Raw genomic sequence first — 23673 nt, 5'->3', positions numbered from 1 at the left:
TGCAAAAAAACAGATGAAATATCATAATCTTATTAAGAGGTCTGTCACCAAAAAAAGTGTTGAATTTTGACTCAATGTTGCCATCCAGTGGACAATACACATAACAGCCTTTTTAAATATACACAATAGACTCACTCATGATGAATTGTTTCACTTTTATTTAGCTGTCTCTGAGGGGAAAAAATAATAAACTCGAGTGGTAAAACAGGACAACAATAGATACTTTTTATTCAGTTCAAAAATATACGCCTGCTATCTTCAAAACATCTTATACACATCCAGATAAGAGCTGACAAATATACACAAACTTCAAAGTGTGTGTGTGTGTGTGTGAGAAAGGAGTACTCACATACATACAGTATATACATTTGGGATGAATATTTTTCATTTATTATATTTTATTTATTAGATTTGAGCCAATTGCATCGTTTTTAGGGGTGTCCCGATACAACTTTTTCACCATGATACCAATATTGGAGCCTTGAGTGTTGGCCAGTTACGATATCAATCCGATAGGGTATCAGCAGGAATCGTAGGATAAAACGATTAGTCACGCATTCAAAGTGGAGTGTTAGTTTGTTTTGGCGACATCTGGTGGTCATGATAATTCATGGCGTTAAATTCATGACGCAGTCGAAATGTTGAAAGACAAAATATTTTTTTAAAGAAGTATTTTACTACAAAGTTGTGTCATTGCAATAAAAAAGTAATATTTTTAATGAAGAAAAAATATTTTTCCCAATAAAAAAGTGTTAGTCTTACAAAAAGGAAAACGATTTTTTTTTGACAAGAAAAAAAAAAAAAAAAAGTTATATTTTTCAGAAAAACAAGTTATTTTGGGGAGCGCAAAGTTGTTCATTTTTTGAGGGAAAAAAAAGACAAAAATTCACAATTTTAGAGTACATTTTTTATGAATATGAAGTCGTAATCTCAGGAAAATAAAGGCTTTTTTTTTCTCCATTAAAGTTTTTTTTCTTTTAATTTTTAAGAAAATATTTATTTGAAGAAAAATACAAATCGAAATCTTACAAAATATATATTTTCTTTAAAAGTCGGAATGTTCCGATTTTTTTTTCCATAACATTTTATTTATTCTATGACAATAATTATCTGGGATTTGTCAAAGTGGAGTGTTACTTTGTGTTTTGGCGACATCTGGTGGTCATGATAATTCATGGCGTTAAATTCATGACGCAGTCGAAATGTTGAAAGACTTAAGTATTTTTTAAAGAAGTATTTTACTACATAGTTGTGTAACTGCAGTAAAAAAGTAATAATTTGAAGACGGTTTTTTTTTCAATATAAAAGTCTTAATCTTACAAAAAGGAACTTTTTTTTTTTTTTTTGGTAAAAAAGGTAATATCTTTCAGAGAAAAGTTTCATTTTTTGGAGAAAAAATTAATAGTTTTATATTTTTGAAACCCCCCCCCCAAAATTCACGATTTTAAAAGTAAACATTTTATGACTATAAAGTCGTAATCTCAGGAAAATAAAAGCCTATTTTTCCATAAAGGGTTCTATAAAAATCTTAATAAAATATTGATTTCTAAAGAAAATACAAATTAAAATCTTACAAAAAGAAAATTATATTTTTTCTTTAAAAGTCTGAATCTTCTGAAAAAGTTCCATAAAATTTAGGGTGGGGGACATTTTTATAAAAATGTGTTTATTTATTTGAGGAAAAAAATATATGTAGTCCTATGACAATAATTTTCTAAGTGGATTGTTAATTTGTGTTTTGGCGACACCTGGTGGTCATGATGATTCATGACGTTAAATTCATGACGCAGTCGAAATGTTGAAAGTATTTTTTTAAAGAAGTATTTTACTAAAAAGTCATAATCATTGAAAAAAAAAATCAATAAAAAAAGTCTTAATCTTACAAAAAGAAAAAAATTATCTCCTTTTTTGACAAAAAAGGAATATTTTTCAGAGAAAAAAAAGTTCGAATAGTTGTTTATTTTCAGGAAAAAAAGACCAAAATTCATGATTTTAACATCAAACTTTTATGAATATAAAATCGTAATCTCAGGAAAATAAAGGCATATTTTTTTTTATAAAGGTTTTTTTTTTTTTTTTTAAATAAATCCTAATAAAATAATTATTTAAGGAAAATACATATCGAAATCTTACAAAAAAATATGAAACTTTTTCATCAAAAGTTGGAATCTTCCGAAAAAATTCCATAACATTTAGAAGGGAAAACAAACATTTTTAGTTAAAATGTATTCATTTTTGGAGAAAAACATGTAGTCATATGACAATAAATATCTGGGATTTTCAAAATGGAGTGTTCATTTGTGTTTGGCGACACCTGGTGGTCATGATAATTCATGACGTTAAGTTCACGACGCATTAAGTTGAATGATGATGACACGTTTGATACTGAATACCTTCTAATTCGCTTCTGCTATGGAGACTTTGTACGTGTAAGTAATATGCACTAACTATAATTGTTCCATATTTTTAAACTGCAATGTCGTTCAATGAAGGAATGTCTAGCTCGTGTGCTAGTGTGTGCTTAACTGTTGTGTAGCTGCTAGCTCCTAGTCACCTATAATAGCCTGGCATGTTCACTTTTGTAAGTGATGACTAAAATAGAAGAAATTGTGGACATTTTAAATGCTTTGCACAACTGCAGGACTGCTTGTATCGCACATTTTATATACAAACACATATTGTATCATCACATCCATTTTTTTTTTCTGATATCGGACTGATATCTGATATCAATATTGTATTGGGACACCACTAATTGTTTTCTTCAAACCAGTAACGTGCGGTCAGGGGAGGCAGGTGTCTTTGTCTAAAAATAAATATTAATATTTGTCCATTGAAAGGGGTTCAAATTAAAGTTGCTGACTTGGCACATTTCCCAATAGAACCCTAGGATGAGGCTGCAAGCCGATCGCGCAATGCTTCACAAAATGCGACCCCGGGAGGGACAAGCGGTAGGAAATAGATGGATGGTGTATTTATTCCTACAGCCGGTGTAACGTGACGTCATGAAGAGAAATGTCTGTAGTCTGGCTCACATTAAAGGGGAACTGCACTATTTTTGGATTTGTGCCTATTGTTCACAATCATCATGACAAGAAAACAAATGTTTTTTTGTTCATTTTTGTTGCTTTCTGACATGCAAAAAGTAACTAGCAATGCAGCTAATCATTTCTACCGCTAAATCCCTTTAAAAATGCATTCAAAAACCGCCAACAACACTCCATTTACGTTACGTAACCTGTATAATAACCAAGCTGTAGAGACATTGTTATTGTAAGAGCGAACCCTGAGGAACTATTTTTGTAGCGTAGTAACACATGGGCGTGCTACGGCAGTAGCGAGAAAAAGCTAACTACGGCAAGAGATAAACTAGCTTCCACGTCTGCGCGAGTTTGTGATGCACAAAACAATGCCATAGAACACCAATTTGTACTGACTGGAAAAGATGAACAATAATATTACGGTATCTGTAAAGTAGTATTCCATGTTTTGTTTGTACACAGCTGAGCTAGCCAGAGAGTGTATGTAGTGTAGTTGTAAAAACAGGCATGGTGTGCTGCGTGTATCATGATCCATATAAAGTGACTCACTCGACGGACAGTTGTTTGTTTGGTCCAGCTGGCCGGGGACATATTTTCCGGTTTATTTGGGTAAGCACTCCATTTATGTCGAAAAAGCATAGCGTGGCTTGCTGCGTGTATCATGATCGATATTAAAGTGACTCATTCCATAGACAAGGGGTCCCCAAACTTTTTGACTCGGGGGCCGAATTGGGTAAAAAAATTTGGCCAGGGGCCGGGCTGTGTATATATATATATATATATATATATATATACATATACATATATACCGTAATTTCCGGACTATAAGCCGCACCTGACTATAAGCCGCACCAGCTAAATTTAGGGGAAAATACAGATTGCTCCATATATAAGCCGCACCCGATTATAAGCCGCAGGGTTTTGATGTGTAATTACCGTAGTATATAGGGGTTCCTGCTACCACGGAGGGGATTGTCGGGACAGAGATGACTGTTTGGGAACGCAAAGCGTCCCATTTATTAACAATAAATCTTTCAATCATTCAATCAAACTTTCACATCTTTGACATGGCGAACAGCATTCGTGCAGAGTACAAATAATACAACGGTGCAAAGTAATACAAAGTGCTCGCCCGTACGTTATCAAAATAACCAGCCTACCGGTATATGAAAAGTCAGTCTTTAATCATTGTGTCATCGTCTTCCTCCTGCGTACTAAAACCACCGAAATCCTCTTCGTCGGTGTCGGAGAAGAACAGGCCGTAAATAAGCCGCACCGTTGTATAAGCCGCAGGGACCAGAACGAGGGGAAAAAGTAGCAGCTTATAGTCCGGAAATTACGGTATATATATATATATATATATATATATATATATATATATATATATATATATATATATATATATATATATATATATATATATATATGTATATATATATATATATATATATATATTCAGAGCGCGATGATGTCACGTTATCAATGGGAAAATGCATTTTTAAACAATATGATTTGCCTGAGCGGCTAGGAGACACCGAGAGTAACAAGCGGTAGAAAATGGATTCAAAATGATAGATTTAAAAAAAGAATAATAACAAAATAAAACTTTTTTTTTTTTTTAATTTGGGACTTCCCTCGGGCTTGATTTTGGATGCTGGCGGGCCGGATCTGTAGTAGATCGTAGTTTGGGGAACCCTGCAACACAGACAGTTGTTTGTCTGGTCCAGCTGGCCGAGGACATATTTTCCGGTTTATTTGGGGAAGCACTCCATTTATGTCGAAAAAGCAAAGTGTGGCATGGCCGATATTAAAGTGACTCATTCCATAGACCATGGGTCCCCAAACTTTTTGACTCGGGGGCCGAATTGGGTTAAAAAATTTGACCGGGGGCGGTTCTGTATATATATATATATTTTAAATTTTTATTTATTTATTCCAAGCATGATGATGTCACGTTATCGATGGGAAAATGCATTTTTAGACAATATGGTTTGTCTGAGCAGCTAGGAGACACCGAGAGTAACAAGTGGTAGAAAATGGATTCGAAATGACAGATTAAAAAATTAAATTATAATTATCTTTTTTTAACTTGGGACTTCCCGTGGGCCGGATTTTGGACGCTGACGGTCCGGATCCGGTAGTTTGGGGCCCCCTGCCATAGACAGTTGTTTGTCTGGTCCACCTAGCTGGGGATGTTTCCTGTTCATTTTGGGTAAGCAATCCATTTACGTCGAAATAGCTTGGCTTCCATATTTATAGCGTCAAAGTCGCTTTTATCCCCCTCTCTCGGCTTCGGTCTGCTCCAACGTCTCACTCTTCCTTTGTGCTGGCTTCTATAAGCAGCAGTATACTTAGCTAGATTGTAGATCATAATTTATCCAAAAATAGTCGTCTTTGTTGTCTGTTAGCAAGTCTGCCATGATTAGAAAACACACGCGTGTTTGATTCCGGAAGTAGGAACACAAATGGTTCCCGAGAGTCGGAAGTGCGCTGCTGTGGAAAAAGAAATCAATGCGCGGAAGAAATGATTAAAATGATAAAAATACGGTAAATATTGAACATTTTACATATTGTTATGAAGGTGTGTGTTACTACATCATATATATACTTGCAGTGTGTATATACAACTTTAATGGAGGCGACTTTGAAGGCTACAACACTAACTTCCATTAGTCACATCTATCAAGCGTTTTTTTTTACCATCTTTAAAATCCTAAAAAAAAAAAAAGACGTGTGCTATTGTATTGCATTATAATTGTGAACGATAGGCAAAAAAAATAAGAAGAAAGGTGCAGTTCCCCTTAAAGGGGTGGAACATGAAGCAGAACAGGGGTGTCCAAAACTGACAAATGAAAGCACGCAGGGGTCACTTTCATATTTATCATTTCCAAAATGACTACAATATTTATTGTAACCATTTGGGGCTCCCCTCAATTTAGGTGACTGTAAAGGTCCCATGGACCCAAACGAGTCCCAGTCAATGAAGTCCTTTTTAACTTTCAACATTACTATATCTACAGATCAACATCAGATCTACCCAGTGACACCACTTGAATTATTTTTTAATGGTTTATGCCAGGGGTGTCAAACGTACGGCCCGCGAACAGGTTTTACCCGGCCCGCGGGATGAGTTTGCTAAGTATAAAAACGAGCCAAAATTTTTGAATGAGAGAAACTGCTGTTCTAAATCTGTCCACTAGATGTCGCAATAGCAATTCTTTGTAGATGATGCTACATATGTAAAACAAAAATACATAACTACCGTATTTTTCGGACTATAAGTTTGGCCGGGGGTGCGACTTATTCTCAGGAGCGACTTATGTGTGAAATTATCAACACATTACCGTAAAATATCAAAAAATATTATTTAGCTCATTCACGTAAGAGACTAGACGTATAAGATTTCATGGGATTTAGCGATTAGGAGTGACAGATTGTTTGGTAAACGTATAGCATGTTCTGTATGTTATAGTTATTTGAATGACTCTTGCCATAATATGTTACGTTAACATACCAGGCACGTTCTCAGTTGGTTATTTATGCCTCATATAACGTACACTTATTCAGCCTGTTGTTCACTATTCTTTATTTTAAATTGCCTTTCAAATGTCTATTCTTGGTGTTGGGTTTTATCAAATACATTTCCCCAAAAAATGCGACTTATACTCCAGTGCGACTTATATGTTTTTTTCCTTCTTTATTATGCATTTTTGGCCGGTGCGACTTATACTCCGAAAAATACAGGACATAAATAACATCTTGTAATTTTATTTTGATATTATCTTTTTTATCTTGATAGATTGAAAATTAACATCAATGAGTTGACTGATGAACATTATCACATAATTTAAGACAAATAAAGATAGAATACTATTAACCGAAACATGTAAGTGTAAAAAAAAACCCCCAACAACATTATGATTTGCACATTTTCAGAATGTGCTTGTTCTATTTTTAAACAAAGAAAACAATCTGAAGTTGTCTTTGTTTTTAAGTTATCGCGCCGTGATTATACCAGTCCGGCCCACTTGGGGGTAGATTTTTGTCCACACCATTTTTGACACCCCTGGTTTATGCCCTTTTTGTTAAAGAAAACCTGTTTTTTATGGCAAAAACACAACATATCCAATACCCCCCTAAATGCTCAAAGTGGAATATTTGATGCGAAGTAATCGGAGCTTTCAATATGTCAATAATTCATAACCTTGATTTTGATTCATTATTAATTTTTGAACAAGTTCATGATAAAGGCTCACTCATAAAAGTGTTGGAAATGAGTCATATATCAATATATATGATTTTTACTTGCAACTTCAGATCAGATTATACGTTTTTATGCCAGTTTTAAATGTAAAAACAGCTTTGTGTTATTAAAGTCAACACCGCGACTTTTTCTCGTTACATTTCAGCTGTTTGCTCTTTTATTCCACTTTGTATGCCTTTCCTTTGTAATATTTTTCAATTGTAGGGATGGGTTCCAAATCCGGTACTTTTTTTTTGGGCACTGACCGAATCCCGCCGGTCCTATCGGGCACCGGTTGACGTAAAATCCAACGGTGCCACTTGGCGATCACTCCAGCAGCACTGAGAGCGGACTCCGCCAAACTTGTTGCAAATCTCAATGCCAACAAAGCAACGGACTCCAAAAATGCCCCAACGTGAGTAAAGTTCCACATTTCCAAAAAAAAACGCGCTGGCTTGATGCTAATACTCATTGGCTTTGCTATTGATTAGCATTAGCGATTTTACATGGCGGTTTTAAATTTTATTAATGAAAACTACAACTAAGACAATCAAACAGCTGGCGCGTGATAATCCCAATACTTACAGTATTAACACTTTGTAAGGCGCAACAAAAAAACAACACACCATAAACTATACACTACTGCCATCTAACGTCTTGGACTTGCAACTGTATTTACAACTTCATGTCATACTTGCAAATGATAATAAAACAAGATGTAACAACTGGACAAGAGTTGTCATTATCAGCTCATTTTTAAATGTTACAATAAAAATGTGATTTAAAAAAAAAATCAAAAACAATTTATATTTATTAACACACACTAAAGTACCAAAAATTGCTACCGTTAATGTGAACACTACCCATCTATACCCGCGGGACGATAAGAAAATGAGCTCGGGCCGCACTTTGGACACCCCTGCTGTAGACTTATAATAGTGTAATTATTATCACACTCTAACTACTCTATGTAATTCATGTGTTGTGTGTTTATATCCTGCTTCCTTCTGCCTATATTTGGTCACTTCCTGCCACACTCACCACATTACTGTACTACGGTGGTTTTGAACAAACTGTACTGAACTTACGGCGAAGGGAACTTTTTTCTTTTTGGCAAACAAACATCGAGAGTCGTCGAGCGTCAAGCCAATGTGGCTGAATGAAGGAATACTGTACCTACAGTACTCTAGACCTAGTCCGCTAGGTCCTTGCGCACACTTTGTGCCTCGTGTCAGAGTGAGTGGTGTGCATTTGAATTGCGATTCTTATTCATCCCGATTCTAAATCGATTCATCGTTTTCGAAAAATATATATTTAAACTAAAAATCTATTTTTAAAAATACATTTGTAGGCATCTCAGTGCAACCAGAATGAGCTTTTCTAACCTGTACCTGTTTTGAAAAAGCTTCATTATAATTACTATACCAAAGAATACAGTGATTCTCAAACTAGTGGTAGCCAAAGAGTCACTTATTTAAATATTCAAACACAGTGTTGCTGTTCAAAATGTGTGGCCAAAAATATTAAATATAATTACCTTGTTTTTGATGATTACTTAGGCCCACTATGCTACCGTATTTTGATGTTGGTCATTATGGTGGTACTTGGAGAGAAAAGTGCTTTTTGAGGTTGCACTTGGTGAAAAAAAGCATTGGGATAATACATTGAGCGAATCGGTTTGAATCAAGACTTGTGTTGAATCGAATCGTCACCCCAGGAATCGTTCAGTGCCCCAAGAGTCCCACCCCCTGGTGTGCGTGACACGCCTCCCCCTGTGAGATCCCGGGAGGTGAGGAGGACTCTCTCGAAAGCCATGAGGAAGGAGGTCGGGTCTCACCTGACACGCTGTAAAAAATGTTCACACCTGGAAGAGAGGGACTGAATGCGAGACAGGCGCTCTCTACTCTGCCCCGCGCGACCTTTGACCCCCCGGTCAGTGTCTCTTTGCCCGCTGGGCGCTGTGCGTGCACGAGGCGCAGCACACGCTCTTGTAGTAGGAGTAGACGCAGAGGCGGGCCTGCACCACCATCACGCAGTTGTGCCGGCGGTCCCTGCAGTTCTCGTCTGGTCGGGGCGACAAGGAATATGTACACTGTGCGTGAATGGACAGACAACTAAGCAGTGTGTGTGTGTGTGTGTGTGCGCGTGAATGGACGAGCAGTTGTCAAGGTGATGCGAGTATGTGGAGGGAGACATGTTTACATTTGCGTTGAAGTGTATCGTATCGATTACTAACATTTTGGTATCGTGACAACTTTCTGCGTTTGTAAATAGACAGAAATATGTTTACATTATGTTCGGAAGTGAAAGGACAGACAGATCTTTACATTTTGTGTACCGTATACGTAAACACGTAGATGTTCACACTACACGTGTATGTGAATGGACATACAATACATTTACAATATGTGTATGTGGATGGACAAACAGTATATTTAAAATATATGTGAATGGACATACAGTATATTCACAATATGTGTATGTGAATAGACAGACATACAGTAAATTTCCAATATGTGTATGTATATATACATACACATATACAGTAATTGTATGTGAATGGAAAAACAGTCAAAACAGTATATTTCCAATATATGTGCATGTGAATGGACATACAGTATATTGTAGTTAAAATATGCATATGTGAATTGACATACAATAGATTTACAATATAAATAAATGCCTAAACAGTATATAATCAATGTACATTTACAATACCTGTTTGTGAATGGACAGTGTATTCACAATATATGTGTATGTGAATGGACAAACAGTGCATTCACAGTATGTGAATGTACAAACAGTATATTCACAATGTATGTGGATGTTGAATGGACATACAGTACATTTACAATATGGCTTTGTGGATAGAAAAACAGTACATTTACAACATATGTGCATGTAAACGGACATACAGTATGGTTACAATATGTGTAGGCAAAATGACATACAGTATATTTACAATGTGTGTATGTGAATGCACATACAGTATATTTAAAATATATGTGACTGGACGTTCAGTATGTAAACAATGCATATGTGAATGGATATACAGTATATCTACAATATATGCAAATGGACATAACACGTATATTTACAATATATGTTTATGTGAATGGACATACAGTATATTTACAATATATGTGTATGTGAATGGACATACAGTATACTTACAATATATATGTATGTGAATGGGCATGCAGTATATTTACAATATTTGTATGTGAATGTAAAAACAGTATATTTACAATATGTGTGTTTGTGAATGGACATACATTATAGATAAAATATGCGTATGTGAAAGGACATACAGTATATTTACAATATATTTAAATGCCTATACAGTATATAATAAATGAATATGTGAATGGAAATACAATATATGTGAATAAACATACAGTATAAAAACAATGCGTATGTGAATGGACATTTCGTATATTTACATATATGTGAATGGACATACAGTAAATAAACAATATGCGTATGTGAACTAAAAAAGTATACTTACAATCAATCTGTATGTAAATGGACATACGGTATATTTAAAATATGTATATGTGACTGGACATACAGTATATTTACAATATAAGTTTATGTATGTGAATAACACAATGTGCACAATAAATGTGATATGTGAATGGACATACAGTATATTTACAATATGTGTGTGCAAATGGACATACAGTATATTTTACAATGTACAGTATGTGTATGTGAATGGACATACATTGTATATACACAATTTGTGTATGTGAATGGACATACAGTATATTTACAAGAAGTGTATGTGAATGGACATACAGTATATATACACAATACGTGTATGTGAAGGTACATACAGAATATTTACAATAAGTGTATGTGAATGGACCCACAGTATATTTACAATATGTGTATGGACATACAGTATAGTTTCCTAATGTGAATGGACATACAGTACATTTACATTATGTGTGTGGGAATGTTAGCAAGACGTTTCCATTATGTGAGTAAGAATAGACAAAATGTTGTGTGCGTGAATAGACAACAGCAATTTACATTATGCATGTGAGAATACAAACACAACGGTTTAGATCAGGTGTGTGTGTGAATGAACGCGTGTGGATGGACACACAAAAGTAAACACGAATACGTGAATGGACACACAAAAGGACAAAGATGTTTACATCGTGTGTGTGTGTATGAATATGACTGAACAGTTATTTATAAGACGTGTACATGAATGGACCTACACACGTCTACACAAGGTGTGTGTATGTGGAAAGACAGTTTACATGTTGTGTGTATGTGAATGGACCTACATGTGTCCATATGAAATGAGCGTTAATGTTGTGTGCTAGCATGCAAACCCACCTGTGACGTGTGGGCTGCAAGGTGAGATGTTGCAGGTTTGTTCCTGTTCGGGCCTCACGTGGGCGTCACAGTTGGGAGCGTGCTTCCTGTCTGGGGTCAGGCAGCGCACCTCCCTCATCTGGAGACCCGTCCCACACGAGCGCGAGCACTGACACCAACAAAAGCCTGCTCAATTAATGCTGCACATTGATGCTGATGCTAATAAGAAGTATTAACTAGGAAAATAACACTGCTGTTTGTGCTACTACATGTTTTACTGTTAAACCATAATAGTTTTTATGTTATTATTCATAACCAGTCCCCCCCCACCTTGTCAAAAGCTCCTCAAACTTTTGTGCCGCTAATTTTTTTTGGTCGAACTATGAATAGTTTTTATGTTGTGGGGCCGGTTATGAATGGTAACACGTTAATAACATAACAACTATCATAGTTGGACAACATATTTTTGCAGCACAGACTCATGGGACAAGTTTGGGGAGATTGTGACAAGGTGGAGATAGTTATGAATCATAAAACGTTAATAACATAAAACCTATATAGTTAAAAACAAAAACTATAAAACTTCAATAACATAACAACTATAAAATGTTAACATAAAAACTATATAGTTAACATAAACACTATAAAACGTCAATAACATAAAATCTATATAGTTAAAAACAAAAACTATAAAACTTCAATAACATAACAACTATAAAATGTTAACATAAAAACTATATAGTTAACATAAACACTATAAAACGTCAATAACATAAAACCTATAAAGTTAATAACACAAAAACTATAAAACGTTAACATAAAAACTATAAAATGTTAATAACATAAAACCTATATAGTTAATAACAAACACTATAAAACGTCAATAACATAAAACCTATAAAGTTAATAACATAAAAACTATAAAACATTAACATAAAAACTATAAAATGTTAACATAAAACCTGTATGGTTAATAACATAAAAACTATAAAACGTTAATAACATAAAAACTATAAAATGTTAATAACATAAAACGTATATAGTTAATAACATAAAAACTATAAAATGTTAATGACATTAAAAACTATAAAACGTTAATAACATAAAAACTATATAATGTTAACATAAAACCTATGTAGTTAATATAAAAACTATAAAACGTTAATAACATAAAACCTACAAAATGTTAATAACATAAAACATATATAGATAATAACATAGAAACTATAAAAAGTTAATAACATAAAAACTATAAAATGTTAATAACATAAAACCTATATAGTTAATAACATAAAACCTATAAAACGTTAACATAAAAACTATAAAACCTTAATAACATAAAACCTATATAATTAACATAAAAACTTTAAAATGTTAATAACATAAAAACTATAAAACATTAATAACATTAAACCTATATAGTTAATATCATAAAAACTATGAAACGTTGATAACATTAAAACGATAAAACGTTAACATAAAAACTATAATAGTTAAACAGCACATACCAGCACAAACATAGCATGGTTATGAATAATAACATGTTAATAATATAACAAATATAATGATTAATAACATAAAAAGTACAATAGTAATACCATAAAAACTATAAAAGTTAATAACATAAAAACTATAAAATTTTAACATAAAACCTATATAATTAATAATAACATAAAACTAGTATTATAATATTTTCCATTATAAGGGGGGCCAACTTCACACACAAGCACCAGAAGAAAACTGAAATATTTATTCAGTAAGAAGACTTGATGGACATTTTGACTGATATTAGTTGGGGGCAAGAAAACTAGGACTGACATGATTTCTCTTGTTTTTATTCAGTCATTGGTGTAGCATAATATTGTTTTTAATATTGTTTTTAACATGGCTGTGCAGCACTTTGGAAACATTCTTGTTGTGTAAATGTGCTATATAAATAAAGTGGATTGGATTGGATTGGATAGAATACTGCAATACTACTCTACAGCCAATATCGTTTAGGAATACTTACCGCACTCCACTCTGTAGTGAACCACTGCGATTGACACGCTCCCATCTCACACTCCTGCACAGCTGAGGGTTTGTCCATCTGAACACATTCCGCAGACGGGACCACCGTGAAATCGTTCCCGCTCCTCTGGACACAAATGACTTCTCTTCGCTGAGTTCCATTTCCACACGGGACGTTGCACTGGAACAAGAACAGCGCTTGGTCATGAAGTGGGACGTGGAATACGCGCCCTTTTGTTCCCGAATGGCATTGTCGTAAAACTTGGTCATGTACACGTAACTCAAACTAGCAATTAAAGATGTGACATTCGCGAATGAATCAGGTCTTTTGAACGGCTCTTTTAAGTCAACCATGAGATCCGAGTACCAGTTGTTTTTTGCACAACTGAACTAGAATATGAGTCAGAGTTCAAGAAAGCTGAGCAGAATAAGGATTACATTTTTATTTATTTATAAATATATATATATATATATATTAATACATGTAAATATACATATATATATATATATATATATATATATATATATATATATATATATATATATATATATATATATATATATATACACCTATATACATATATGTATATCAATACATGTAAATATACATATATATATATATATATATCAATACATGTAAATATACATATATATATATATATATCAATACATGTAAATATACATGTATATATACACCTATATACATGTATATATATATATATATATACACCTATATACATGTATATATATATATATATATTAATACATGTAAATATACATATATATATATATATATACACCTATATACATATATATATATCAATACATGTAAATATACATATATATATATATATCAATACATGTATATATATATATATATATATATATATATATATATATATATATATATATATATATATATATATATATATATATATATATATATATATATATATATATATATATATATACATATATATATATATATATATATATATATATATATATATCTATATATATATATATATATATATATATATTAATACATGTAAATATACATATATATATACACCTATATACAGTGTTGGGACTAACGCATTACAAAGTAACGCGTTACTGTAACGCCGTTAGTTTCGGCGGTAACTAGTAATCTAACGCGTTATTTTTTTATATTCAGTAACTCAGTTACCGTTACTACATGTTGCGTTACTCCGTTATTTTACGTTATTTTTTATGTAGTATCGGCTAGAAACAGATGCGCTGCGGTGTCTTTCTTCTGAATCTTCCTCTGTCACACGCCGGAGAGAAGAAAAGAGGCGTACCCTCGTCTTGCACAACGGAGTCTGCTCCTATAAACACACCGATTAAATGGCGCGGGGCGTGCAAGCTCCTCCGTTACTCCGCTCGCCATATAAACACATGCTGAACGTGCTTGAGCCACGTTACGACATCCCGTCGCGCACCCACTTCAGCGATAAGATTGTGCCAGATCTTTATGAGCAGGAGAAGAAAAAAGTTGTGGATGAACTATCCAGAGCATCATCTGTTGCGCTCACGACAGACTGGTGCACGTCCAGGGGAACTATGTGACGATAAGCGCTCACTTCATCACAGCAGACTGGCAGATGAGCAGACATGCCCCCTCTACGAGAGTCACCTTGCGCAGGTACTGACACAAGCAGTGGAGGAATGGAAGATAAGGATATCCCAGTCACAAGTGATAATGCCAAAAATCACATAAATGCAGTGAATGAGGCAGGACTGGGACCACAGATAGGTGCTTTGCACATGTAGTGAATTTGGCATCACATCTCAGTCAATAGTATGGATCAGGAAGGAGGTTTCCTAGCACAACAGCTGCTCATGTACTTCAGACAAAGCAAGAAATGCTAAAGCTGCCTACTCATAAAGCTCATACATGATGTCCAAACGAAGTGGAACTCCACTTATGATATGTTGGAGCAGCAGGCAGCTATATACTCTGCATTGACCCACAACACCCTGAAGAAAAATGTCAAAGACATCATCAACCTGTCTGATGATGATGTGAGAGTGGCAGAGGAGGTCCTCCAGGTGCTTAAACCCCTCAAAAGTGTTACATCTCCACTGAGCACTGAAACTTCACCATCTTTTTAAATGATTCTGCCACTGAAAACAAGGATTGTACAATCCATGACTCCAAGTGTGGAAGACAGCAGCATCAGGCTTTATTTCACTATCTATGTTTCAAGGAAGATGATGTGCCTTCTTATGTTGCACTTTAAGTTGTTTTTTATTAATGATCATTGGTCCAAGTTTAAAGAAAGGAGAAATGCCTTTTTATGTTGCACTGTTTTTCATTAATTATGTTAAAATGAAAATAAAAATGCATGTCAAGTTGATCAACAGATTGTATTATTCTCCAGTGCAATAACAGTATTGTAATGAAGGCTAAAAGGGCATTAATGGGAGCTTTAAAAAAAGAAGAAGAAAAAAAGAAGTAACTAAATAGTTACTTTTCACAGTAACGCATTACTTTTTGATGTAAGTAACTGAGTTAGTAACTGAGTTACTTTTGAAATTAAGTAACTAGTAATTGTAACTAGTTACTGGTTTTCAGTAACTAACCCAACACTGCCTATATACATGTATATATATATACATATAGTCATATATACATGTACATATATTTATACACATACACATATATACATACGTATATATATACATATATACACATAAAATACACATATATTTACATATATAACACCTATATACATAGATACACTCATATATACATGTACATACATACATATACACACATATATACACTTATATACGTATATATACATACATGTACACACATATATACACTTATATACGTATATATACATACATGTACATATATATATATACATTTACACATCTACATATATATACATCAATAAACATATATATACATAAACACATGCATCTATACATATGCATACACATATGCATATAAAATATGTTGTGTGGTTGCCATATAAAAAAATATTTTTTTTTTACAAAAAGGGCATAAAACTAATCAATAAAAATATACAAATAAAATAATAATAATAAAAACTTATAATTGATGGATAGACTATAAGTTGAAAGTAAATAAAAAATCAACACTTATTAATACTTTTATGAGTTGGGCCCTTTTGGATCCCCAATATATTTAGTGGGACTATTTTTTTTACTCTAAAATTAATGTTGTTGTGAATTATTGCCCTATTTAAAGCCTTATTGACTTTACATCAAATATTCCACTTTGAAATATTTTTTGGGGAAAATATTGCATATTTTGTGTTTTTGCCATAAAAAACAAAGTTTCTTTTTGACAAAAAAGGGCACAAAAAAAACAACAAAAAAAACGTTATATCGACAGATATACCTGAAGTTGATCTAGAGATTTAAGTGTTGAATAATAATTAAAATAATAACAAAAAAAGATAACATATGACTTATTTAAAAAAAAATTATGACTGAGACCCTTGGGACCAAAATTGAGTCGAGCCCTGAATTAAAGAAAAAAAAATCAATACATTGTGTTGGTTTGGAAAATGAAAAATAAAAAATATCATGCTTTGATTTTTCAGTGTTTTCAATTTTCTACATTATGAGAACCCTCTAAAGATGAAATAACACCTTTTAGTCACCTGTACACTCTTTTAATCCCAGATAGTAGTGCTGCCTGATGCTGAGCCAATCAGTGGCCACGATGCTAAACAGCATGCTCTGATTGGTTTGGTTATTTTTATGCTTGAAAATTATACATTTAGGACCATAAAATTGTTGAATTGGCTTTAAAAATATTTTTTTTTAAAACTCAATGTGTTGAAGCTGTGATATTTGAAGCAGGATGTGGTATGAAAGAAAAGTGTTACCTGCGTCCATGGGCTGCTGTACCACATGGTGATGGACACACACGGACCCCCGTTGCAGGCTTTCATCTCCGCCGGTTTGTCCCCGACACAGGCCCCGCCTCCCTCGCCCTCTCGGAGGCCCCCACGTGTCAGACACACCACCTCCCGCTTCTGCACGCCTGGACCACATTGTGCCGAGCACTGCGTGACAAAGCAGAGCAGCCGCTTCAGGACCGCGGTCGTGTTTCAGGCGGCCTCGTGCCGGCGTTACTGACCGTGCTGGACCAGGCAGACGAGTACCAGTTGGTCACGCAGGGCCCCATGTTGCACTCCTCGCTCCCCATCGGCTGGATCCTGGAGTTGCATTCTTTATCGCTGACGACGCTGCCTTGATCACTGACGCAACGCACGCTCCTTGTCCTACTGCCCAGCCCGCAGTCCACTGAGCACTGGCGACGCACCAACACCAACATCATCAGGACCACCATTTAGCACACACACTTAAATGTGGAGTATTGTTAGAACCGCATCGTCTGTTGGCCATTACACTAATACTGGCTTTCCATGATTATTGGAACCAATCAAAACGTTTTCACATAGCCCTGAGTGACAAGTGCCTCGTCACAAACTCACAACCACATCCACTGATTGAAACCCACACCTGGACAAGGAAAAACTCCAAAGACCTCAGCTGGGGAAAAAGAAGACACCTTGAGACGTAGGCTCCCCAGTGGATGCCGAGTGGGTACAATTATTGAATTGTTGCATGAATAAATAATGTGGGAGTCCATGTATGAATATTATAAAACAACACATATACGTCTCTTTATAATGATTTAAATGTGCATATATATTTCATTTATTCATATCAACATTTACAATAATACATATTGTGATATGTTTTATTGTTGTTTTTGAAAAATATAACAATTTACTATAATTTATATACTTTTTAAAAAACATATTTTCCCCTTCATTTTTATTTTTTTACTGTATTAAGTATTTATTTATGAGAACCTTATACATTTGTTATTGTTATTATTAGTATATTTGTTTATGTATTTACATAATAATCACATACAACCATAATGTATCATATACTATTTGTATTATGTTTTATGGCTATATTTAGAAATGATAACAATTTTACTGTACATATTTATTCTTTACTTAAAAACATGCAAATTATTTTACTGTACACCTTTTCACTTTATTTTTATTTCATTAAAATTACACGTCATTATTTTACTCTTATGTATCAACTGACTTAACTATTTATTTATGAGAACCTTATTTAACTAATAATAATGTATTTATTAATGTATTTATTCACACACAACCATAATGTATCGTATATTTGTATTATGTTTTGTTTTATTTAGAAATGATAATATTTTTACTGTACATATTTATTTTTTACTTAAAAACATGTAAAATATTTTACTGTACACCTTTTCACTTTATTTTCATTTCATTATAATTACACGTCATTATTTTACTCTTATGTATCAACTATTTATTTATGGGAACCTTATTTAACTAATTATATTAATTTATTTATTAGTTTACACAATGATTACTTAAAACCATAATGTATCATATAACTATTTGTATTATTATGTATTGTTATATTTAAAACCAATAACATTCTTTCAGAAATAGATTTGTTTTGATTTAAAAACATGCAAAATATATTTTTTATTTATTTTTATTTCATTGTAGTTGTACATCATTATTTTACCATTACGTACCAACAGACTTAACTATTTTGTTATAAGAGTTAGAGAATATTTATTTATGTATTTACATGTAATTACATATAACCATAATGTAGTATATAACTATTTGTATTATTTTTATTGTTGTATTTAGAAATGATAACATTTGATTATACATATTTTGTTTAGTTTAAAAACGTTAAACATGTTTTACTATGAACCTATTCAATTTATTTGAATTTTATTATAATTGCACATCATTATTTTACTATTACATAACTATTTATTTGTGAGAACAGTATCTATTATTAATATTATTTAATTATATTAACCATAATTTAATATATTTATTATATTAAATTATCTCGGGATCCGAGCCGAGGATGTTGTTGTGGCTTGTGCAGCCCTTTGAGACACTTGTGATTTAGGGCTATATAAATAAACTTTGATTGATTGATTGATTTATATTTACATAATACATACAACCATAATATATATCATATCATATTAAATTTCGTTATAATTGCACATTATTTTTTTATTGCGTTTTTATTACATAAGACCAGAATTTATTATATAACTATTTGTATAATTTTCATTGTTAGAAATAACATTTTTTTCTAAAAATGTTACAAAAAATTTGTTTTTCAAAAATGTAAATGTAATTTAATTTTTTATTTACAAAATTTTACTAAAACTAAAAACATGCAAAATATTTTAATATACATATCTTCACTTTATTTTTAGTGTAACTGCACATTAATATTTTACTATTGTACAATATCATATCAACTGACTAAACTATTTATCTATGAGAATTAAAGATGTATTAATATATTTACATAATAATTATATATAACCATAATACATTATATAACGATTTGTGTTAGTTATATTGAGAAATAATATTTGTTTAATTTAAAATCATGCAAAATGTTTTATCATTAACTTTATTTTTATTATAATTGCACATCATTATTTTACTATTACATATCAACTGACTTAAATATAAAACTAGTTATTTATGAGAATCTTATTTATTCATTTATTTTTGCATCTATTAGTTTGTGTCGTAAACAAACAAAAGTTAAAAACAGAAGATATAAACTCCAAGATGTAAACAGCCTCTTAGGTTAGCAAATATGCAATTTTCCTGCTAAAAGCCAAGTTAAAGTGCTGAAAGAGTTTAATGTTGAGGAACATGTTGACAGTTCCCTTCTCCAGAGTCTTCTTTAAAAGGTAATGGAGAGCATTATTAATATTATTAAAGCAGTAGCGTTGACTCACCGTGCTCCAATCCGAGCTGACCTCCCAGTGTGAGCACAGCTGGAGTTGGCAGGCTTGTGTAGACTCAGGCGGCGTGAGATTGGCACAACGTTGGGGATGAACCATGGTGGAGCGGTTGCCAAAGCTCTGTCTGCACTGGAGCTGACGCTGCTGCATGCCGGGGCCGCACGACACACTGCACTCCGACCAAGCGCTGGCCTCCCAGCTAGCGCCACAAACGACAACAACGTTAGGCTTGCTCACAAACATGTGGTCTTGCAACAAATATATTAGATACTGTAGTACATTTGTTTTGCAAAAATAAAAATCAGTTAATATATTAAATTCTACGTTAAATAAAAAAAATGTTGTACTACTACCATCATGTATTTTAATTTACAATTCCTTTTTTCCTATGTACCGGTACTTCTTTTTTTAAATATATGATATTCATTGTAATTATTGTTTATTTCCTAAAAAAGGGCAACGTTAAAGAACAAACATTTTTATAATTTTGTGAAACCACTGCAAAAAGTAATACAAAAAATAAATGTAAGGAAAAAATTATAAAAATTAATACATAAATTTAAAAAAAATACAAAAATATAATTTAGATATGTTTTTTTTAAAATAAGTACTTAAATATCTGCTTGTCTTGACTTATGGTTTCAAAGCACATTATTCATAAATGTATACATAAAATGTATCTATTAATCAAATGCACAGGCAATTGTGTAATATTATTATGAGGTGATTATATCTTTATAAAGGTATAATCGTATAATCTGAAGGCAGCCCAAAATCTTAATTGACATATATACTGCATAAAATTGCATACCTTTTAAACGTTAATACTATCTGGTAATGCAACAAATATAATATGTACTGTGTTAAAAAATGTTTTAAACAAAAATGACTTTTCACATTTTTCTTTATATCAAATACATATTTTTTTATACTACTATTATTTATTTAATAATTTGTTCCCTCTTTTTTTATTATATTACATTTAATGTAATTATTGTTTATTTCTTGTAAAAGGCCGTGTTAAAAGACAAAATATTGTAAAGCATTGAACAAAAAAATAAAATAAATAAATAATATTTTTTTTTAAATGTAGTTATCTTTTTAACTTTTGATAAATAATCACATTAAAAATAAAAAGTATTAATAATAAAATAATAATTTACATACAGTATATACTGCATAACACTGTCTGGTCATGCAACAAATATGTGTTAAGTTTTTTTAAAAAACAAAAATTACTTTTTATATTAAACTTTTACATCAAATACATAGTTTTTGTACTACCGTTATCTATTTAATAATTTTTCCCTCTTTTTGATTATATTACATTCACTGTAATTATTGTTTATTTCTTGAGGAAGAGCAGCGTTAAAGGACAAAATATTGTAAAGCAATGAATAAAATAAATACACATTTTTAAAAATGTATTTAGTTATATTTTTAAATTTTCATAAAATTATTTAAAAATAAATTAATAAATGCATACAAAAAAATCATAAAATGCTGCATACAATTGCATATATTTTACATTAATTAATGTTTATTTATTGTAAAAGGGAAGTGTTAAAAGACAAAATACTGTGAAGCAAATAATTTAAAAAAAGTAATTAATTTAAAAAAATTTTTATTTATCTTTTTAACTTTTGATAAATAAATACATAAAATAAAAAAGTTATTAATTAATGAAAAATAATAATTGACATACAGTATATACTGCATAAAACTGCATATATTTTAAATGTTAATACTGTCTGGTCATGCAAAAAATATATACTGTGTTACATTTTTTTAAAATTAAACTTTTACATAAATTTTTTGTACTACCATTATTTATAAAAAAAAAAATTCCCCCTCTTTTTCATTATATTACATTTTTTCTTTTAGAAGTGGAGCGTTAAAGGACAAAATATTGTAAAGCAATGAATACAATAAAACATTTAAAAAAAAAATTAATTAGTTACCTTTTTAACTTTTGATAAAAAATTTTTTTTTAAAATAATAAATAAATGAATACAAAAAAATCATATTTGACATACAGTATATACTGCATATATTTTAAAAGTTGTTACTATTTGGTCATGCAACAAATATATAATATACTGTGTTACAGTTTTTATACTAACATGTTATATACTAGCATGTTAACGTTGTATGTTAGCATTTTGCTAATTTTCCAATCTTTTAACCAAATAATCATGGATTTGGTTACTTGGCGCAATCTGAGAAGTATGCTAGCTGTTCCCCTGTCAGGATGTTACATTTGAAAAAAACAAAACAAACTAATTTAGACTTTAAGCAAAAAACAACAACATAGTAACCTTCTCGCATTTTCTTGCTGTAATTTATGCGTTTTGCGTGGCCGTAGACCACCATAGCGTGTCCCACTGGGCATCTCCCAATGATCATATGTATTGCGATTAAAAAAAACCAAACCCTTTCAACTCCAGTTTAGCAGTTTTGCTGCCAAGTAAAGTGAAAGGTATTTGCTTACAAAGGTGGACATGCGTGTGTGTTGCAAGGCTCCTCCTCTGGGACCGGCTTAGCTGCAGAGTCACATTTCCTCCCTGGGACCACCTCGTCGTCGTGGCGGTTGATGCATAAAATCTCCCGAGATTGATAACCTGTGAGACACATGTTGAAATTGAGATCTTGTTGTACTTGCAAACAGCTGCCACAAGAGGAAGACATCAGATCACCAGTGCAACAGTCTTTAATTCTGGTTTTGTCAGAAAACTAAAATACCACTCATCTGCGTCAAGGCTTAAATTATTATAATGGTTTCATTTTATTTGGCTCATGCATACTGACAGTATGATGTAGCATGACATATCATGTGTGAAAAGGAGTAGGAAGAAGCAGAGGTTATTTAATTTCCAAGCAATTTCTAACACATTTGTTTGTTCAATTGTCCACCTCCTTTTATTAATATATCAATTATTGATCCATTCCATAAATCAATCCCACATAAAAGGTTTTAAGTGCTTTACGTGCATACAAATATTTTAAATTATAAGGTTATATTTCTCCACTTTTGTTGAGAAGAAGTGTTGTACGTTCTTGGCTAGCGGGCTGTTTGCAAATGCACCAAATCATTACATTTCAATGTTTTTGATTAAACAATAATAATTCTTTATCTCCAACATTATGATCTTTTTTTGTAACTCAAT

At 32.2% G+C, this 23673-nt stretch overlaps 1 protein-coding gene across 1 annotated transcript in view; it reads right to left on the bottom strand.

Annotated features, from left to right (window-relative positions):
- Nucleotides 1–4495: 4495 nt before the first annotated feature.
- adamtsl4 (ADAMTS-like 4) overlaps nt 4496–23673 on the bottom strand; it is a 141979-nt gene continuing 122801 nt past the window's right edge. Inside the window, exons 11-17 of the mRNA XM_062029669.1 lie at nt 22998–23127; nt 20501–20705; nt 17771–17944; nt 17517–17696; nt 13628–13807; nt 11638–11785; nt 4496–9348 (exon numbers count right to left, since the gene is read on the bottom strand). Coding sequence (XP_061885653.1) covers nt 9218–9348; nt 11638–11785; nt 13628–13807; nt 17517–17696; nt 17771–17944; nt 20501–20705; nt 22998–23127 — 1148 coding nt within the window. The 3' untranslated portion in view covers nt 4496–9217. The remainder of the gene's footprint in view (nt 9349–11637; nt 11786–13627; nt 13808–17516; nt 17697–17770; nt 17945–20500; nt 20706–22997; nt 23128–23673) is intronic.

The sequence above is a fragment of the Entelurus aequoreus genome, linkage group LG20, assembly GCF_033978785.1.
Source record: "Entelurus aequoreus isolate RoL-2023_Sb linkage group LG20, RoL_Eaeq_v1.1, whole genome shotgun sequence".
Taxonomy (NCBI): domain Eukaryota; kingdom Metazoa; phylum Chordata; class Actinopteri; order Syngnathiformes; family Syngnathidae; genus Entelurus; species Entelurus aequoreus.
Note: the sequence above shows the minus strand (reverse complement) of the source record. Positions and strands in the feature narration are given on the sequence as shown.